This window comes from Gymnoscopelus microlampas (genome assembly GCF_963454915.1).
Source record: "Gymnoscopelus microlampas genome assembly, chromosome: 19".
NCBI lineage: Eukaryota > Metazoa > Chordata > Actinopteri > Myctophiformes > Myctophidae > Gymnoscopelus > Gymnoscopelus microlampas.
Genome location: NC_139956.1, coordinates 7,312,830 through 7,333,363, shown reverse-complemented (window position 1 = coordinate 7,333,363; position 20,534 = coordinate 7,312,830). Strand labels below are relative to the sequence as shown.

Here is a 20,534-nt window from a genome sequence, read left to right as displayed (position 1 = left end):
GCAAAACAAAGTTAGTGGGACTCTAAGGAGAGAGTGTTATCTCAAACAGAGCCAGCTCAGCGGCCTTGCACAGAAGTAGAATAGGAGAAATAGAAGCATATTATATCAGAGATGACATTTCAAGCAGGTTTCTGACACTTGACAAATTATTATCAACAAGATTAACTCTATCAAATGTAGTGGAGTAAAAGTACAATATTTGCCTCCGAGATGTAGTGGAGTAGAAGTGAAAGTATTGGAAATTGGAAATACTCAAGTAAAGTACAAATACCTCAAAATGTTACTTAAGTAAACATGTTAATTATTCCAGCTACATGATATGATCATATTAGTCCAACACAATTCAAACAGTGCAAATTGATTTTATTTCAAATGCAGGGAAACATTACAGTAAAGTGCCTTCTGTGAAACTCTAATTAAAAACACATTTCATATAAACACTATCAATGTTAACATTTTCTAATGATGAGGGTACACAGTCTTTTTCTGGGCTAAACAGGGAGTCCCTGTCAGTGTTGTTAGACCTTCTCAACCAGGAACAGTGAAACGGATGGGGTGCAACATATGAAGACCCTGGTGTCCTCGAGGTAGCAAGTAGAGCATCATCTGGGGTGGTCCACTGTCCACCGCATCGTTCATCAGGTGGGTTTGCAAGGCTGACCCAATAGACGGCTGCCATGTCACTGTGGATGGTTTTAGAAAGAGGCAAGAATAGCAAACCTATTACAAACGTTTCCTAAGGTAAACATACAAAACATTTTTAAGTAAATGGGAATCAGTAGATATATACATTTGTTCTACTTGCCTGTACTTAATAGTCATGGTCCATGGGCACCTCCTCCAGGCCAGACACCTCCGCAGTCAGCTGCTCCCGCCACAGATCGCCACTGACTGCCTCAGACACCCTCTCCCCCTCATCCTCTGGGGTCAGGACCAGCAGAATGCAACAAGCACTTGCCCGGTGGGGCCAGTGAAAATAATGCCTTGAAAATAAAATCAAAACATTAACATCTAATAATTTCACATCATTTCCCTGTACTACTGTGTTCTGTTAACATATCTGTAAACTCGAGCAGGGCAGGCTCACAGAAGAGCCTTTCCCCGTCATCCTTGGACCCCCTCGTTCATTTTCAAAATGTAAAAACCACCAGTATTCGGTCAAACACCAGGTAAAAACAAATACAGAAAAAAAGTTGCCAGAGTGAAAAGCAGAATGAGACGAAAAAGAGGGAGAGAAAGTTTCAACCACAATGGTGAGACTAGAATTGGCTTACATAAGATAAGTTAAAAGCGAGCAATGTAAATAGTGCATCAAACACGCACTGTGCAGTCCTGTCCAACTGTGTCAGCCTACATGGCCCTCTGGATAATACAGTTAACCTAAAAGCTAGCGTTAGCTATTCAAAATCAATCGTCTCCTGTCCTCATCAACATTAATAGGCTAACACAACTTTCTGAGGGTGAGAGACCCAACTGCATTCCATAGTAGGTCGTTCTGATGTTTTTGAATGGCTGTGGGTGTTGCTTGAAATCGCAGATCTGAAAGCTCACAACACGTCGCATCTGTGACATGCTGTGAGCTTAGGTCGTCTGTTTCACCGTTGAACTGCAGCAAATCATTATCATACAGTGTTGCCATGTACGATTATTATAAGCGACTTTGGGCTTCTTTTTTTGTTTATTGCTTGTAAATATTGGGCCTGTTTCTAAAGTGTAGTTGTATATTTGGGCTTGCTTCCACATTTTTTTTATTATTATTTAAACCAGCAGTGGTTCTCAAATATTTTCATGTCATGGACCCCTTAGCTCTGGACTGGTCCATACTAGTGTTAGAAGGAGTTCTCCAACTCCTTCTAACGACTAGAGCTAATGGACCCCAAAGATGCATCGGCTATTTTCAAATAGGTATATAGGTTTAAAGTGCTCATGTGGTCTATAGTCGCTTTTCATAGACCCGTTTTCAGAGACCTGGTTGCTTATTTCTCTCACAAAAGCTGGCAACACTGATCATACACTTCAGGGTCTAAATCCGTGGTTCTCAACCTGCATGCTTTTTGGGGGTCCCCAGATGACAGTAAAGTGACAGTTTTAAGACTTTTAAGACCTTTTAAAAAAAGAGGAAAATAAACTATACTATTAAAAAAAATAGCTGATCTACAAGCTTGTAGATCTGCTATTTTCACAATATTTATCTGTGGAACCGAGTAAAAAAAATGTTATGCCTCTACTCCTACAATTCCAAGAGCCTGTCAGGGTGGGGGGTCCCCAGTTCAAATATGATCATTTAGTACATTTTTAATTCCGGACTTTTACTTGTAACAAAGTACTTCTACATTGCAGTATTGATACTTTTACTTAAGTAAAACGTTTGAGTACTTTTCCCACCACTGCGCGCACACACACACACACACACACACACACACACACACACACACACGGTACTTACATTTGAAATTAAATTCCGGGGCACTGGGGGCTGGGGCCAGTATCAATGGGGTCTTCCTCCACTGTTGAATGCAATAAAAACATTACTCAAAATGGGCTCTTACGCTACTAACGACCACAGTTAATCCACAGCTGAATTTGACCATTAACAAAATTTAAACCAAATACTAGTCGGACTCGTGACATACAACCCACTACATATCATGCTTAAACACAACAATTACACCAGCCGTATAATCTCAGTAATGTTTACCACTGACTATCTCGGGGCGGGGGGGGGGCATTTGAAAAGGACTACCCCGAAAACAGCTGGCTGTGTTCGGGTATAAGGAGCACCGCTGGCCGCGGTTTAACGTTAAAGTAGGCTCGTTCACGATACATGTACCACATATATGAAGTTTAAACAACTACATACTATCCTAAAAAATATTAAAAGTACATTCCGTGACACAACAACACTTTTAAAAGGTTTTCAAACTTACAGCTTTGGTCCGCTGGTTCAGGCTGGCTCCAAGTTCGTTCCACGGACAACCGTGGGAGCAACGGCATGTTTGGAAGAGTCAGGCCGAAAACAGGTTGCATTAGACGGCTACGTGAGTTTCACTGGCCGCCCCAGGACCCGACGGGACGGTTCTCTGAATTCTTATTTTTAAATAGTATCACCACATATATGAAGTTTAAACAACTTAATGCTATCCTAAAACATCTTAAAAGTAAATTCCGTGGCACAAAAAAGAAGTTAGAGAGAGTTTTAGAAGTTTAGATGGACGAGAATTTATAGCGGTCAAAAAGATGGCGGCCGCTCAGAAAATTTTCCAGCCCTCAGCTCAGTTCGCGTTGCATTGTGGGACTCGGCTGTTCACCGAAGTGCTTGAAGCGTACATCGCGTGTACGCTTGGAAAAGGGGGAAAGTAGGGCACATTCGAAGGGTGGATTTGAAGGGGTCTTCGAAATGGGACAGCACTTGGCGCGCCACTGTGACGTCATCGCCCTTAAAATCCGCACTTGAAGGCTGCAACCCCTGAATTGAGACAGACCTAATGACTTGGCTTGAAAAAGCTGTCGAAGAACCTCAGATGGATCCCCCTTCATGAAAATGCATCAGCTATTGGATCAAAGTCATCAGGTCTTTGCTTCTTTCATGTGTTCAGCAGATGCCATACAGTTTTGTCCTTCCACGGAAAGAGAAAAAGGTCAGCACCTGTTTGAGAAAATATCCCTATATGTATCTAAGTTTTTGTATTTATTGGTGAACATATTGAAAATTCTGTTGCCCTAGGTCATTAAAAAGCTACCAAATCACTTTAAAATGTGCTATAAATTGATGGTAAATTGAATGGTAATTAATACAAATACATGTGCTACAAGCTCATGTGAATGTACATTTATGCAATTTATCGGCAGCCATATTGGAAAATATGCCGCCATATTGGACCTAATATTATTTTTTTTATCTTATTTGGTAGAAATACTGTCAGAATATATTCTCCTACATTAAAATAATGGGGAAATCAAAGATTTACAGCCCCAGCAAAGTGATATAGTCCAAAATGTTGGCCCAGTTGCAGCCATTTTGAAAACTGGTGGTGGCCATCTTGAAATCTTAGGATTTTTGCGTGGCCAGAGGTTGATTATCAATTAGGGTCATATGAAGGACATCTGTGCCAAATTCCGCGCTTGTATCACCAAGTGCACTATGGTATCAATTTCCCGCCCTGCTAAAAGTCAAAGTTAATGATTTATGTTTTTTTTTTTAAATGGGGCATGAAATTAGGTCCGTGTTGTTAATTTGTTCATGTTTTCCCAGATTTAAATGGCGGTTTCACTATACACATATCTGAATTGTCTATATTGACAATAATAAGGCTTTAAAAATAACAATATTTGGACGTTGGTTAGCAAATGTGGTACAATCAATATGAAATTTTTGCCAAAATTAAGAGAAGGGGGATATAAATTCTATTATTCTATTATTAATATATAATTATTATTATTATTATTTTATTTTTTACAAATCTTTATTTATAATCTCATGAAATACAATACAATACAAAACAAACACAGATACAAACAAAGAAGTTATCAATACATCTATATAACATCAGAGCCAGGGGGATTTACTAACAGAAAACATTAAAGAGTAAACACAAAAACACAGTTCTTGCAGCTTTCTTATTTTTTGAGTCATAGTTTTAATGTAGGCCTACTGCCTGCAGCCTGGCTTCAATCTCAAGTACAGTATTAATCTGCGACAGCCTCTCGCAATGACGTCAGACTGCGGGGCGTGGTTTCGTTAGCTTCTACTAGCTAACGCACAGAAACAAAACAAACACAGACTGCTGTGCAGTGTTGCCATGTCTGCTTATTATAAGGGACTTTGGGCTTATTTTTCTGTAAAGTTGCTTGTACATATGGGTAGTTGCGGGTTGTGGTTTGTTGGGCTTGTCTTGTTTCTAAAGTTTTAGTTGCTTAATTGGGCTTGTTTCCTAATATTATTTAAACCCGTGGTTCTCACACATTTTCATGTCAAGGACCCCCAAATTAATGTATTTGTCCGCGGACACCCATCTGAAAATGTTATGCCAGGGGACCCCCTTACAACAAGATTTGTGTAGTTTAATGTTTAAAAATTGTTCCAAAATGACCTATTTTTTTCTCCATAATTATTATTTTCTTATTTTGAAAATAGCCTTAATTAGTGCAGATGAGGTCTTCAACGTTTTCAGGCCAAGGACCCCCTTGCTTAGAGAGAGATGAAGCAGGGACCCCCTCTATGTTGTATACAAATTGTGTTTCAGATTACACTTTTTTGGTTTACTTGGTCTGCTCTTTTTCCCCCTCTACACCTATACCTCTTTGCCAAAAATAGAGGCGTTGTGAGCTTGTAGATCTGCTATTTTTGGCTAAACTTCTCCTCGGAAAAGGGATAGGTACTAGGGTTCAAGTGGTTAAGGTAAAAAATTAAATCATCACACAAATATTTTGCGGTCCCCCTGTAGTAACTTTGAGGACCCCCTAGGGGCCCTGGACCCCTAGTTGAAGACCCCTGCATAGTGGCTTCTTTTGGGCTTGTTTTCATAGACGACTTGCTTGCTTACTTCTCTCTCAAAACTTGGCAACACTGACACACAGACAGACTGCTGTGCTGGGGCGACCTTCTCTGTCTCTGAGTGGAGAAACCTCACCAAATAAACAGCTGAAACATGGAGCTAACAACAATAACACACACGTGTAGAATGTAAACGCAACTAAAAGGTCCAACTAAAGACACACTGAGCTGTTTCCACCATGAATCTAAGAGGACTGTTCCAGGACTTCAACCCCAGGTAAACTACAACACATCCCATTAGCTTAGCTTTAGCTTAGCTTAGCTTAGCTTAGCTTAGCTTAGTTTAGTATTAGATTAGCTTAGTTTAGCACGTTAGCTTCGCCTGCTAAAGTTGATTTGAGCCCAACAACACACTGTTTTGGACCCGTTTTTGTATCATTATAACTTAATTACACACCTGTTAATTGGTCGTGTCTTAAATTGATTTGTGAGGTTGTTGATAATAAAAGGTGTCGTTTAGATGTGTAGCTTTATTGTGCTAACACTTTAGCTGTTGTTACCTATACGCTAGCCTTGAACTGTAGAAAGAAACTATAGCCTTTACATGTGTGTCAGTGCTTTTTCTGTTTTTTGCCAATGTGGTGTGTCAACTATTGAGTATGTTTTACAGGCCTGGATTGCTTTGAATAATGTGAATCAATCAGAGTTATATTCACGTGCATTCTGAAAGTTTTAATTTGTAGGTGGAAAATATAATAAATATGATTGATTGAATACTTTATTTAGAAGTTTGCAGAAAAAAGCACATGAAAGTGCAGTTAAAATAAGGTCAACTAAAAAGGATTAAAACCCCCCATACAGTGACATTAAATGACAGACAGATATTCACTACTATGCAGGACATCATATAAACCAGTGGTTTTCAACCCTTTTCATATCAAGGTCCATTATTTATTCGGCATATGAGATTTAGACTCTCAGACCCAACACTTGTTGTTGATACCACAGGAGAGATAGCAGGCAAATGTTGTTCAAAATAACAAAGTATTTAATTAAGTAATGCAGATGTTTAACAATAATTTAACTCTCGAGAGCAATAATTTACACTCTCAAGAGTTCTATAAGGGTCCATTTGGTTACCAACTCTCCATCATTTAGCTGGGGACCACCTGGAACCCCCTCAAGGACCACTGGTTGAGAACCACTGATGTAAACAGTTTAAAAATAAGCAGTAAGCAGTACAATCTGACCTCATCATAAATGCATATATAGGTTTGATTTATCAGATTGCCCAAAAAAAAGCACAGGAAAGTACAGTTCAATACAAGGTCTGCTAAGAAGATAAAAAGCCAAGAAAGCCTATGGCTTGTGTCCATTGGGGTCCTTTGTACCTCAATTCATAGAGCTGCTGTTTTACACCAATATTTAACAAACATTGTAAACCAAACAAAGGCTTTGGCAAATGCAGTAGTATAGAAATCTAGCCCTGATACATCAGATCTGCTAGTTTTTACCCCAAAAAAATGTAAGCTATTGTCACAATATTAAGGTGTTTGGTCAGACATAATGATCAATTTGATTTCGTCCATATCGCCCAGCCCTAATTTAACCCATTAAGACCTCGAACGCATCTGTGTCACTTTTTGATTTGAGCTGAAAAAGCATTATTTTACACTTTGGCTATTCAAAAAGCAGATCTACAAGCTCATAGCGTGACACCGAGTGCCGTGCTATGAGCTTGTAGATCTGCTATTTTTGAAAAATTATTAAAATGTGTGCGCGTTTTTGAATATATATTGTTTTAAAGCGAACATTTTTAACTAAAATCTTTGCTTCTGGGGGGGAACATATTTTGAGATGGGGTTCGGCGGCCAAATAAATATAATTTTGGGGGTCCTTGACATGAAAAAGTTTGAGCACCACTGATATAGAAACATAAGTTTTTTTCAGAATACTGTTGGGATTTAGAAGACATTTGTAGAATCGGCCTCAGGTCTTAATGGCTTAAAGGAAGAAAGGGTCGTCCTCAGAAAAAAATCAATTTTAATAGCCATTTGTTTGTTTGTATTGTATCACTGACTGGGCCTTATATGCACAAGCTGCTGTCCCTCCACATGACATCACAAACAATGGGTTGATCAGCACTAAACTCATCTCACTGGCACTTTAGAAGAAAATAAAAAATGGTAAATGGTGCATTTATATAGCGCTTCTATCCGAAGCGCTTTACATTGATTGTGCCATTAACCCATTCACACACACATTCATACACCGGTGGCGGAGGAAACCATGCAAGGCACCAACCTGCTCATCGGGAGAAATTAGCAGACACTTCGACACTAACTCTAGGGGAGCGCCCCAGCCCGGGATCGAACTGGGAACCTTGCGGTTTTCCAGTTCACACTACCCGGCCACTCTACCCCTGAGCCACTGCCGCCCCATAGAAGCTACATTAATGCATATGTAGGGCATTCATATGTAACCTAATGAATGCTCCGTTTTCTTTTCATCACTTTGTCACTAGCTCTCCATTGACGTACTCTTGCCTGTGTTGAGACAAACCATGCTGTTGCATGATGGGATATCCCCATCGCACCCAACACCACACAGCTTAATGTTTTTTTTTAGTTTGCTGTGCTGAAAACGGTTTAGGGGATTATTGCTGTGTTTTGTGCACTTAGTCCGTTAACAAACAAGGAAAGAATCTGTGTCATTTTAGATGTTTGCGTTGGCTATTCAGAAAATAGCAGATATACAAGCTCACAGCACGTCGCTTCGTGCCATGCTGCAAGCTTGTACATCTGCTATTTTTGAACTTTTTTGAAAAAAAATCTTGAAATTGTGAGAACTACTGATTTTAAAGGCATTTGTAGAATCGGCCCCAGGTCAATCGGGAACGCTTACTGTGTCATTTTAGGTTTTTAGTTATAACCATTATTTTATACTTTGGGCTATTAAAAAGAGTGCCGCTACGAGCTTGTAGATCTGCAATTGTTTTGGGGAAGAAAGCGTGAACATTTGTGCAAATCTTTGAATGTGTATTTTTTTAAAGCGAACATTTGAACTCATATTTGCTTCTGGGGATTCTAATGTCTTCTAAAGCCTACATTTCTTTTGGAAAAAAACGTATGTTGCTATCATATCGGTGGTTCAAAATGATACGTATTTGTCCACGGACCCCCATCTCAAAATATGTTGTTCCAGGGACCCCCAGAAGTCGAAGATTTGAGTTAAAAATGTATTTATATGTTCAAAGATTTGCACACATTTTCACACTCTAAAGTGACCTGGATTGAATGGGTTAAAATTCAACCTCCCTCCCCCTCTCTCTCTGTGCCCCCCCACCAATCCCCCCCATATCCCACGCACCACAGCAAGTTCCTGATCTACTCATGCCTGTTGCTGTTCTCCGTGCTGCTGTCCCTGCGTTTGGATGGAGTCATCCAGTGGAGTTACTGGGCGGTGTTCACTCCCATCTGGCTCTGGAAGCTACTGGTCATCATAGGAGCTTCAGTGGGCACGGGGGTCTGGGCACACAACCCCCAGTACAGGTAAATGTCACAGTCCACAGGCTGGTGTTGAATTGGACAGGGTTCCACTATTTCCACTATAAAACATACATTAACCACTTTAGCCCTATTTTATACATAGGCTATTTGAAAATAGCTGATCTACAAGCTCACAAAACGTTGCAGTGTGATGTTTTTTGAGCTTGTAGATCTACTATTTTTAAACATTTTAGTGCTTTTACTTTTGGTTCTCTTACGTATATTTTGATGCCAATGCTTTTTTACTTTTACTCAAGTAACATTTTGAACACAGGCCTATTACTTGTAACAGAGTATTTGTATATTGTAGTATATCTGAGAATTCTTCCACCACTGATTATTACCGATAATACCGGTTTTATAGATTGAACCGACCGTGTATGTGTCTCTTACCTTTCAGGGCCGAGGGAGAGACGTGTGTGGAGTTCAAGGCCATGCTGATCGCGGTGGGTCTCCACGTGCTGTTGCTGATGTTCGAGGTGCTGGTGTGTGACCGCGTGGCGAGGGGAAACTACTTCTGGCTGCTGGTCTTCATGCCGCTGTTCTTCGTGTCGCCCGTCTCCGTGGCCGCCTGCGTCTGGGGGTTCAGACACGACCGCTCACTGGAGGTAAAGGACACAGAACAGGGGGAAAAATGACAAAATCCTCCTTTCAGTTGATTCTGTAAACCAGTATTTCTCAAACTCTTTCGTGCCAAGGACCCCCAAATTGATATATATTTGGTCGCGGACCCCCATCTGAAAATGTTTTGTGCCAGGGACCCCCAGAAAAGAAGATTTTTTCAAAAATGTTAAAATTATTAACTCTTTGACTGCCAGAGTATTTTCATAATGTACTCACCCAGTGCCAAGCGATTTTCGTGTTTTTAGTAGTTTTAAAGTTGTCATAAAAGTTTAGATCCATATTTATCGATCGATTCACTGTGTGTTTCCGGAGCAGGAGTCTCTGACTATTGCTCCGGAAGCAAAACATTGCATCCGGAGCTAGTGTCCCCTTCGCTACCGTTGGAAACACGCGTCTCCTCGGAAAAATGGACCAAAAAAAAGAACAGAGATACAGGCGAAAGAAAAAAACCCTACAATATATATGTCTATGAATTGAATACCAAGGCCCTCATTGGAAACAAGTCCGCAAGGACTTTTATGAACGGACCTGTTAGACAAAGTATTTCAAATGTAAATGTGTTGTTTTACATTTTTTGCCTAATAAAATTTTCAATCAAAAAAACAAAAACAAACATGGAGTCGACGGGAACGGAATGACGTTAAATCCATTATTTCCGTATCCGTTTGTGCTACAGTTTTACTGCTCCCTTCGGATTCAAGATCAGACCGTGACGGTCTATAAAACAACATTAAGTAAAAACTTGGGGCTTGGCACTGAGAGAGTTAAACATTTTCAAGATTAATCAAAAATCTTCAAAAATAGCAGATGTACAAGCTCGCAACGGGCTGTGAGCTTGTATAGCTGCTATTTTTGAATAGCCAACATATGAATGGATAAAGTGGTTATTTTGCTGGGGACCCCCTAGAACCCCCCCAAGGACCCCACTTTAAGAACCAATGCTGTAAACATGCTCTAGCAGTAACTAGCCACCCTGTTTTATTCTTCAGCTGTTCAAAAGCATGATTTGATTTGATCACATTTCGGTAAAAGAAATACACAATATAACTTAAACCCAGGATATACACATAAAGGCCTAATGAAACACTTATCCAATGTGGTTCACTGGTCCTGCAAAAAGCAGCCGTCAGATATGCTCAGAACGATCAAAAATAGGGGCAAAAATAGCAGATCTACAAGCTCACAGCTCATTACATCATGATGTGTTGTGAGCTTGAAGATCTTCTATTTGAGCTGTTTGTTGTGAGAAGTAGTACATATGGCTTAAGTGGTTAGCCATGTGAACCCTAGCACCCAGCCGATCTTGTAGATTGTCCATCAGAGATTTAGTGTACATGGGGAAAAAAGACCGGACCATGTACAGACCTGACACCAGTGGTCAACTATAAGCATTGAAGATTTCAGTGGTTAACTGTCCGGTACAATTATTCTCTCTCTCTCTGTGCTTTTTTCCTCTCTCTCTCTCTCTCTCTCTCTCTCTCTCTCTCTCTCTCTCTCTCTCAGCTGGAGGTACTGTGTTCTGTGAATATTCTCCAGTTCATCTTCATCGCTCTCAGGCTGGACAGGATCATCCACTGGCCCTGGCTGGTGAGAGAGAGAGAGACACACACACACACACACACACACACACACACACACACACACACACACACACACACACACACACACACTATAGATGTAGATTTGGTGTCCTGCCTCTTGTACAGTATGTACAGTATATTGAGTAGACTAAAGCCTGGTCTATAATCCATTGAACATCGGTGTTAACCCATTGAGACCTGAAGCCGATTCTACATGTCTCCTAAATCTCAACAGTATTCTGAAAAACGTATGTTTCTATATCAGTGGTGCTCAATCTTTTTCATGTCAAGGACCCCCAAAATTATATGTATTTGGCCGCGGACCCCCATCAAAATATTTTATTCCAGGGACCCCCAGAAGCAAAGATTTGCCGCGCTATGAGCTTGTATATCTGCTATTTTTGAATAGCCCAAAGTGTAAAATAATGCTTTTTAGCTCAAATCTAAAATTGACACAGTTCCAGGTCTTACACTGAAAATACCAATGTACACAGTGGCCCTCATTTATCAACGCAGCGTATAAACCGGCGTATATTTTTCCATATATTCGGCCGTGCACCAACGTCGAAGTCACATTTATCAAAGGATCCTAAACAGCTGATCCGAGCGTACATCAGGTCGGGGCTTTGATAAATCTCACGTCTGAAAACGAGCGTCATTTAAATAACACGCCCTTAAATATTCTCAAAACGCCCCGATTTTACGACATGAAGACGAACCAGAATACAACCAAAGACATGAAAAGCCAATAAGAAATAGCTTCCCCCGATCGCCTCGCTACACACGCACACGCCCTCTCTCTCTCTCTCACACACTCAATTTTTTTTTAATTTTATTTCAAAGGGCTTCATTGGCATGAGAAAACATACGTTTACATTGCCAAAGCAAAAAGCACAATACAACAATACAGCAATACAATCAAAACAAAAAATGTACATTTGAAAGTCAGAATCTTCAATAGGTCAATTTCTTTCTATGTACCAAGATCACTGGGTGCAGGTATAGTGCAGGAATATACACAATGATTAGTCTTTAGGGTGGTTGTGTTCCGTTCGATATCCTTCTCCTATCACAGCAACTCACGAATCTTGCTGCTCACACACACGCGCCCGCCTGTGTTTTTCATGTAATCCGCAGCGGTATCTTTGTCACTTAGGCTTGTAGCCTATATGAATGACATATTATGATAACAATCACATCGCCATGAATGGAATACGTTTGTATACTAATTTATTTACCCCATACCGAGCAGTGCACGTTCAAGTTACACTAAAATAAAGCAGTCAGACTCGGCCAGGCTGCAGTGATTCCGTGCCGCCACGTTAATAAGAGATTGGAGCGTCGGGTTTATATCCTTAATCCAGCTGTAGTCTTCATAACTCTCTATGACATAACGCCATAACATAGGACTAGCTACTGTAAGTTTGTAGTCCATGAAATGATCGTCGGGAGTCCCGAAAATGCGCTCGCATGAAGCGCTGTATATTTTGAAAATAGCAGATCTACAAGCTCACAACGCGTCGCGTTGTGAGCTTGCAGATCTGCTTTTTTAAAATAGCCAATGCAACCGAATGACTGTTAAAGCAGTTTGTTTAAATTACTTTATAAAATGTTATATTTTCACAGGGATTATTTTTTAGTGTAGATATACATTTTGGAGTGGATATATGTGTCCAGATGCCTGTCAGACCGTCAGACAATGCTGCTCCGCAGGTCTAGAATGGAATAAACGGGCGCAGCCAACGTCAACAACTGGTCTCGACCAGACGTGAGATCTCAGCGTAAAGTAGGATAAAGCCCACGTCAGGATATATTGATAAATGCCGAAAGGTGCGGTGATCTCGCCGTACGCTCATTATTCGGGCTGCACCGCGTTGATAAATGAGGGCCATTGTGTGTGACGCTTTACATACAGTGCATTTCCATGAGTTGCACATGTGTGAATAGATTTACCTGGGCATGGAACCCATACACCAGCAAAAAAAAAACTGTCCTGAATTTTCAACTGGTGTGAACAGACTGTTTTGTCCGTGACCGATGATGACCGTTGCCTTGGGTAACAACTTGAGCTATAAGAGAAACTGCTGTTTCTGCCAGCCTATACAAATTGTCCATAACATTGTTTATGGCGCGGCTCTGTGCTTCTGGAGCTAATCCCACAAACCGCTGGACCAATCGGCTCCAGATTTCTGTGCACAATGCCAGTAGGCCTCAGAAGTACCTCCGCTCAATGTTTTTCACACGTCTTGCCGTCGGACGGAAACCTTGTATCTGCATATTTTTTGAAACATTTTCTGTTTTTTTTTATAAATGTTTGCCGTACAAGAGAGTAGCAAAAATAGCCAATCTACAAGCTTGCAGCTATTGTCGCTATTTAAAACAATATTGAAAGTGGTTAAGTCGGTCTATAGGTTTTTATAAATATTGAACCAATGATCTACAAGCTCACAACGCATCACATCGCGATGCATTGTGAGCTTGTAGATCTGCTATTTCCACTACTTTTTGAAAATGTTTTGAATTATATGAAAATCTTTCAGCATGGAAACGATTATGAAGAATAATTGCGATTATCTCAAATAATTGCGACTAGACAATTATGTGATAATTGTGGCAGGCCTACCGACAGATTGCTGCGGAGCTCTGAATCCGTTTTGAGAGATTAAGTTGTGACTAAATAATAACTACATTGAATCCATTGGAACACATGGTTATTTTTGTCATTTCCTGGAAAGTAACACTTTTGAACAAATAAGGTTTCTGCCCGACAGCGACTATATACGTTGCACTTTTTTGTAATATCATGTGTGTGTGTGTGCGTGCGTCTCTCCACAGGTGGTGTGCGTCCCGCTGTGGATACTGATGTCTTTCCTGTGCCTGGTTGTCCTCTATTACATCATCTGGTCCGTCCTCTTCCTCCGCTCCATTGACATCATCGCCGAGCAGCGCCGCACCCACATCACCATGGCCATCAGCTGGATGACCATCGTTGTTCCTCTGCTCACCTTTGAAGTAGGTCCTGACTCATCCCTGTAGTGGTGAAACCAGTTAAAACATTTTTGCCAGTTTCAACCTGACATCTCTATTTTGGCCATGTCCTCTAATGCAGTGGTTCTCAAGGACCCCCAAAATTATATGAATTTGGCCGCGGAACCCCATCTCAAAATATTTTGTTCCAGGGACCCCCCAGAAGCAAAGATTTGAGTTACAAATGTTCGCTTTAAAGATATATATATTCAAATATTTGCACAAATCTTCACGATTTTTCAAAAATAGCAGATCTACAAGCTCGTAGCGTGGCACTCGGTGCCGTGCTATGAGCTTGTATATCTGCTATTTTTCAATAGCCAAAGTATGTAAGGTTAAAGTGGTTAAAAGTATTGTGATGCTATATTAACACATTTTGCTGGGGACCCCCTGGTACCCCCTGAAGGAACCCTAGGGGTCCCCGGACCCCACTTTGAGAACCCATGCTGAAATGCCTATTAGGCCATGTCCTAATAGGCTAAAAAAAAATTAGGTCAAAATAGGCTAGTTCTACAAGCTCACAACATGTTGCATCGTGACCATTAAAACCAGTGGGGCAAAAAAAACGTTTACTTCACAACTGTTGAGATTTTTCTACTTGAGGCTTTATTAATGTAATACTATTTAAACATTTTATGTTATGTTTAATTTGTGTAAATAGGCTCCTGATCGATTACAATTGAAGTTAACAGTCCCAAATAAAAATTTGCTGCTAAGAACTTCTCCAAGCAGAAATGATTATATAACCCATTGATACCTGGAACGCATCTGTGTCACTTTAGATGTCTTTGGCTATTCAATAGCAGATATACAAGCTCGAGTGCCGCGCTACGAGCTTGTATATCTGCTATTTTTGAAAAATCGTGAAAATTATTTTTTAATATTTTTTTCCAAAAAACTGTTAGGATTTAGAAAATGTTTAGAAGCGGCCTCAGGTCTTAACACATCAACCGCCAAGAACGTAGTCCTACGGTCCGTTAAATCCAACTGTTAAGCACCGAGACCGTAGTGCTACGGTCCGGGTGCTTTTTCCTTTTTTTCGATTTTTTTTTTTTTTTTTTTTCAATTTTCTAGGGGGACCATTTTCAGTGTAACACCACCGGAAGTCGACCGGAAGTGCGATCCCGTTTTTTGTTTCCCGTCGGCCTCCATTTCTCCTCGCATTTCCCATGTTAACATAAACGGTCAGAACTCAAACATGGCGGCTCCGTTTGACACGTGGTCTGGACTAATAGACAAAGGGAGATGTGCACGTTGTTTACAAACAGTCCATCGCGCATTCTAACGGATTTTAACGGGGCCTATGGCGACGTGAAAAAAACAAAAAACAACAATAAAACCTTGGCACTGGTGAGTACATTATGAGATTAGCCCTTGGCGGTGGATGTGTTAATGGGATAATAGAAATGATTTGGATATATATTATATTATGTCAGACACACAGGGCCTCTGCATCTACTATTCCCATATTAGTGGTCAGCAGAAATAACTATGCGGTCAGAGAGGGAGGCGGCAGCAACAACAATGGCATCTCTTCAGAGCCACCAGGGAAAGAGATCAGAGATAAGGGAACAGACAATGGACAGACGAATGAAGGCAGTCCTGAGCATATGGCTTGTAAAAGTCCAATCAATCAAAATGGATGAGTTGAGGGCAATGATTAACCCATTAAGACCGGGAACACATCTGTTTGTCATTTTTAGATTTATTTGGCTGTTCAAAAATAGCAGGTATACAAGCTGAGTGCCGCACTATGAGCTTGTAGATCTGCTATTTTTGAAAAATCGTGAGATTTATATTATATATCTATATTAGATATATATTTAGGGACATTGCCTATATTTGCCACGTGGCACCACGGTACGGGTGTAGAAATCAGAGGCTAAAACTCTTCATATCTCCTGCAGATCCTGCTGGTGCACAAGTTGGACGGCCACAACAGTCTGAGCTATGTGTGTGTGTTCGTTCCTCTCTGGCTGTCCCTGCTCACACTGATGGCGACCACCTTCGGACAGAAAGGAGGGAACCACTGTGAGTATTTGTCCTTAGGGTTCTCAAATTCTGCCCGAACCCGACCCGACAATTTTGGCAAAATCGATGCTAATTAGTTGGGCCGGGCGGAGCCTCGGGTTCCATTAAAGAAAAGAACAATCTATTACCTATAATGTTGGCTGCAAGTGAACTTTACTCAGGTATCTAGTTTAGGTATCTACCCCCACTTCAATATTTTACTTTTCTTTCCGATTACATCCAGTATTGTTCTTGTTATGTTGCTGTTGGCACACTCTTGCAGACAAAATTGCCCACCGCGGAGACTAAGCGTCAGAAAAAAAATCACACCCTGTGTGAAGGAAGCGGTGCCTTTGGGGCGGGCCTTAACTCATTTCAGTTCATCCCTATTGGTGGTCTGAGTCCACTTACCAAATTTGTACTTGGTAGCATGCTGCAAACTGGAATGATGGCTGTTTAAAGCCCAGCCAATGGGCAGACAGAGGGGGCGGGGCTTAAGTAATGACAGTTAGTCCCTATTGCTGGCTTTAGTCCATGTACAAAATTTGTACTCCATAGCATGCTGCGAACTTGAGTTATGGCTGTTTGAAGGCCAGCCAATGGGAAGACAGAGGGGGCGGGGCTTCAGCAATTCATGCTGGTCCCTATTGGTGGTCTAAGTCCACATACCAAATGTGGACTTGGTGGCATGCTGCAAACTGGAGTTATAGCTGTTTAAAATCCTGTGCTCATACGGGCGCTGGGGGTCCCTGGACCCCTCTTTGATAACGTCATCAATTCATGCTCGTCCCTATTGGTGGTCTAAGTCCACATACCAAATTTGGACTTGGTGGCATGCTGCAAACTGAAGTTATAGCTGTTTGCTTCTTTGCCGTGCTCATCCCGTGCTCACACAAACGGCCCGTGCTCAAACAAACGGACGGACACGCAGACAGAGTCAAACGTAGAGCGGTTGGCACCGCTAAATATATTCGTCATCTAAGTGTACCCTCACAGGAGGGTAAATCTATTGATAAAGAGACATGCTTCATATACTGTACTATGAATTCATTTCCCCACAGCTTTTTACTACTAACAGAGCTACAGCTCTGCAATAGAAATCTTCCTAAGAAAATTCTCCCCTTTCCCTCTCCTCCAGGGTGGTTCGGCATCCGCAAGGACTTCTGCCACTTCCTGCTGGAGCTCCTCCCCTTCCTGCGCGAGTACGGCAACGTGTCCTACGACCTGCAGCGCAGCGACGACCCCGAGGCGGCCGAGGACCTGCCGGTGCCCGAGCCGCCGCCGAAGGTCGCCCCCATGTTCCACAAGAAGACGGGCGTGGTGATCACACAGAGCCCCGGGAAGTACTTTGTCCCGCCCCCAAAACTGTGCATCGACATGCCCGACTAAAGCTGCCGTGTGACACGGCTGACATTTAGGGGGAACGCTGTACCGACTTTGGGCTCATGATTAAGAGCCAACACACCAGGGGGGATTTAACCACTTGAACCCTTGTTTGTGCCTATTCCCGGGGCATGTCATAATAAGACAACGTTAGGCGAAAATAGCCGATCTACAAGCTCGCAATGCATGGCGCTGTGTGAGCTTGCATTATCGGCTATTTTCAGTGAAGAGGTTCGCTGTAGCGGGGGGGTGGGGGGGGAAGAAGAAGTGGGGCCAAGGATAGGCCCTCGAAGGAACCCTGCTCAATTAAGTATATAGGGTTTAAGTGGTTAAGCAAGGGTTTTGTTTCTCTTGGCTGTTTTGTAGTTGACTTCTTGGGCTCTCCAGGAAAGTTCAAATTCATGAAGTGCGTGACTGGGGGGGGGGGGGGTTTATCGGAGCAAAACGGCAGAGCCCTTTACAGTGGCTTAACGGACTGTTATCGATTTAATCAGTAGCCTTGCAAAAACTGCATTTGAATGGCATCATGTCTGACTTCTGTGATGTTTTGGAGTCTAAATGACAAAGCTGGATCTACGCAAAACCTTGCTGACAAAGTGGACCTTGGAGAGACGGAGACAGAGGATCTCTGCGTTGGGTTCTGGGGGACCTCTCTTGATACTCAGCATGGTTTCTGATGGGGACCATCGAATTGGATGTTCTTGTTGTTTTTTGTTTTTTTGATCAGTTTACACCTGTTGTTACTACTCTCAACGTTGACCATTTAGATGGGAGAAAACAAGGGGTATTTGACACTCTAATGGCACTTTCTTTGCCTTTCCCAGGAGAGGACAGGCTGTGTTTATAATTGTAAATAATTGGGCCAGATAGGGACCAGTGCAGACTGACATATGTTAGAGGTTTTCTGTTACAGGTAAAAGGTGTTTGGTTTATTGCATCTGAACAATTAGCAATCATCCAGTGTCAGTGAAGTTGTAATCACTCGCAACAAATGTAACATTGACTTTTAAATACTTTCCTTTGATTGTCTAAACTTGACTTGATTTGACCTTGGTGACAAACCACATCCATATGCTGAAATCTCTGTTCACAAATACTAATTTACCCATGTGCAATGGAAAGCAAATGAGACTTCTGTAGTTTCCATGGGGCTAAGGTCTCATCCCAAAACCAACACTTAACTGATAACACATTGTGTCTGGTTTCTTCAAGTAACCATCAACATTCAAGTTCTTGGATATTGTTTTAAGTACATTTCCTTTTTCTGTCATTAATGCAGCAGTTTGATCGACATCCTTTTAGTTTTTGTTAAAGCCAACACCTAAATTTCCATTTTTATGACATTATCTCAGGGACCTGTTTTCCAGTAAATTGGTCTCAGGCCAGGAAGCAAACACGTTTTGGGGGAAAAGCACATTTCCAAACAATGGCTGGTGTCCATAGTCCATACATTGATTTTTGTTTTGTTATATTAGCATGAGTGGTCACATTGTCAATCTAACCCAAAAACCCTGGCAGTGCTAGTGTTTGTGTCCCACCCATTAATTTACAGAGGACCACATCGTATGGGTAAGGGACATGGTTATGAATGAGGTGGTAGTTATGGGTAAGGGGAGAGGGTTATGAATGGGGGGGGGGGCGATGCTTAGCACAGTACAGTGGAAGTGTGCACACGTAATACTGTAAAAAGTATTTTAAAGCACCAACTTGGGAAAAATCCTCTCTCAATAGCTTACTGTTGTGACAAATAATAACCGCTAACTGACTCACAGTATTGACTGCTGTTACTGGTTTAGACGACTTCCTAAGGTTACGTAGCGTTACGGTGCTGTGGGGAAGAGAAAGAAATCTTCAGGCCATTCAAATTCATTATATTATTCAAAGTCAAATGCTAGGTAATAACACCTACCTGTCTCTACACAATTGTATAAGTGCTGAAAGTCTTTCCGTAGGAAAGGCATTTTTTGTTGTGTGCATATTTTCTATTTAGATATGAGTATGCACCGCCTGTGAGTTTATATTTTTTCATTTGATGCTTGACAATGCGAAGAGTTGTACAGAGATGTGGTGTATGTAAACATAATTGCATCCTTTTTATTCCGTCATATACTTCTGAGTAGACATTATGTTTTGCTGTATAATAAGGTACAGGGGGGTGAAGCAATGGGTTAACTCTTCTGCCACATCCATTCTATTAGAGTTAGCCACGCTATGCCCAGATTCCTGTCCATGTTAGACCCAGGGGTGTGTTATCAAAGGACACAGATGCAATAAATCATATTGGAAGTATCTGAATTGTTCTGTCTCTACTTTGTCAACATTTAAATATTAAACACATGAGTCAACGTGGAGGGACGGCATGCTGTCCTGTCTGACTCATTTAAGGTGTTGAATCCAATGACATACATGGTGATGAATCCAACGGCATACATGGTGTTTAATCCAATCAGCTGTGTCCAGCGCAAAATATTAGTGCTATGGACAATTTAAAGATGGCGGCCACCACTATATTGACCTGCTTCCGGTCTCCTAAAAAGGCGTCCGCCTACTTCACGCAGATAGCCACGCGACACGCAAGACTATGCAGATACGGGAAGTAAACCGGAGATGGTGTGTCTTGCCGATTTTGGTGGGGAGAGTCTTGTTTTTTTTTTCTTCAGGACTTTCAAAAAGCGTTGAGCATTGGTTCTCAAAGTGGGGTCCGGGGGGTCCCCAGCAAAATATTATTAAATATGGCTCTTTTATTGCTACTTTTAACTTTTTAATGGATCCTATGATTGATTGATTGATTGATTGATTGATTGATGTACTTTATTTAGTAAGACATGAGAACAACAGTCCAACAGTACATATTCACAATACAAGGTC

General features: G+C 41.4%; 1 protein-coding gene and 1 long non-coding RNA gene across 2 annotated transcripts; one reads left to right on the top strand and one right to left on the bottom strand.

The window, feature by feature from the left end:
- Nucleotides 1–346: 346 nt before the first annotated feature.
- Nucleotides 347–3,265, bottom strand: LOC311034597. The gene is made up of 4 exons (XR_014599602.1): nucleotides 2,928–3,265; nucleotides 2,447–2,507; nucleotides 806–983; nucleotides 347–683 (listed from the first exon to the last, which is right to left on the bottom strand). It is a non-coding gene; the product is annotated as an uncharacterized lncRNA (long non-coding RNA).
- Nucleotides 3,266–5,572: 2,307 nt separating this feature from the next.
- tmem185 (transmembrane protein 185) lies at nucleotides 5,573–19,953 on the top strand. Its single transcript, XM_084042473.1, has 7 exons — nucleotides 5,573–5,771; nucleotides 8,869–9,045; nucleotides 9,443–9,650; nucleotides 11,170–11,253; nucleotides 14,082–14,258; nucleotides 16,181–16,304; nucleotides 17,422–19,953. The coding sequence occupies exons 1-7, from the start codon at nucleotides 5,734–5,736 to the stop codon at nucleotides 17,670–17,672; spliced, it is 1,059 nt and encodes a 352-aa protein (XP_083898599.1). The 5' UTR covers nucleotides 5,573–5,733; the 3' UTR covers nucleotides 17,673–19,953.
- The last annotated feature ends 581 nt before the right edge of the window (nucleotides 19,954–20,534 follow it).

Excerpts from the sequence above, each read along its gene's own strand:
- tmem185 (XM_084042473.1), top strand. The coding sequence starts at position 5,734 with ATGAATCTAAGAGGACTGTTCCAGGACTTCAACCCCAG. Across the intron at positions 9,046-9,442 it reads GCACACAACCCCCAGTACAG|GGCCGAGGGAGAGACGTGTG; the intron begins GTAAATGTCACA and ends CTTACCTTTCAG. Across the intron at positions 9,651-11,169 it reads GACACGACCGCTCACTGGAG|CTGGAGGTACTGTGTTCTGT; the intron begins GTAAAGGACACA and ends TCTCTCTCTCAG.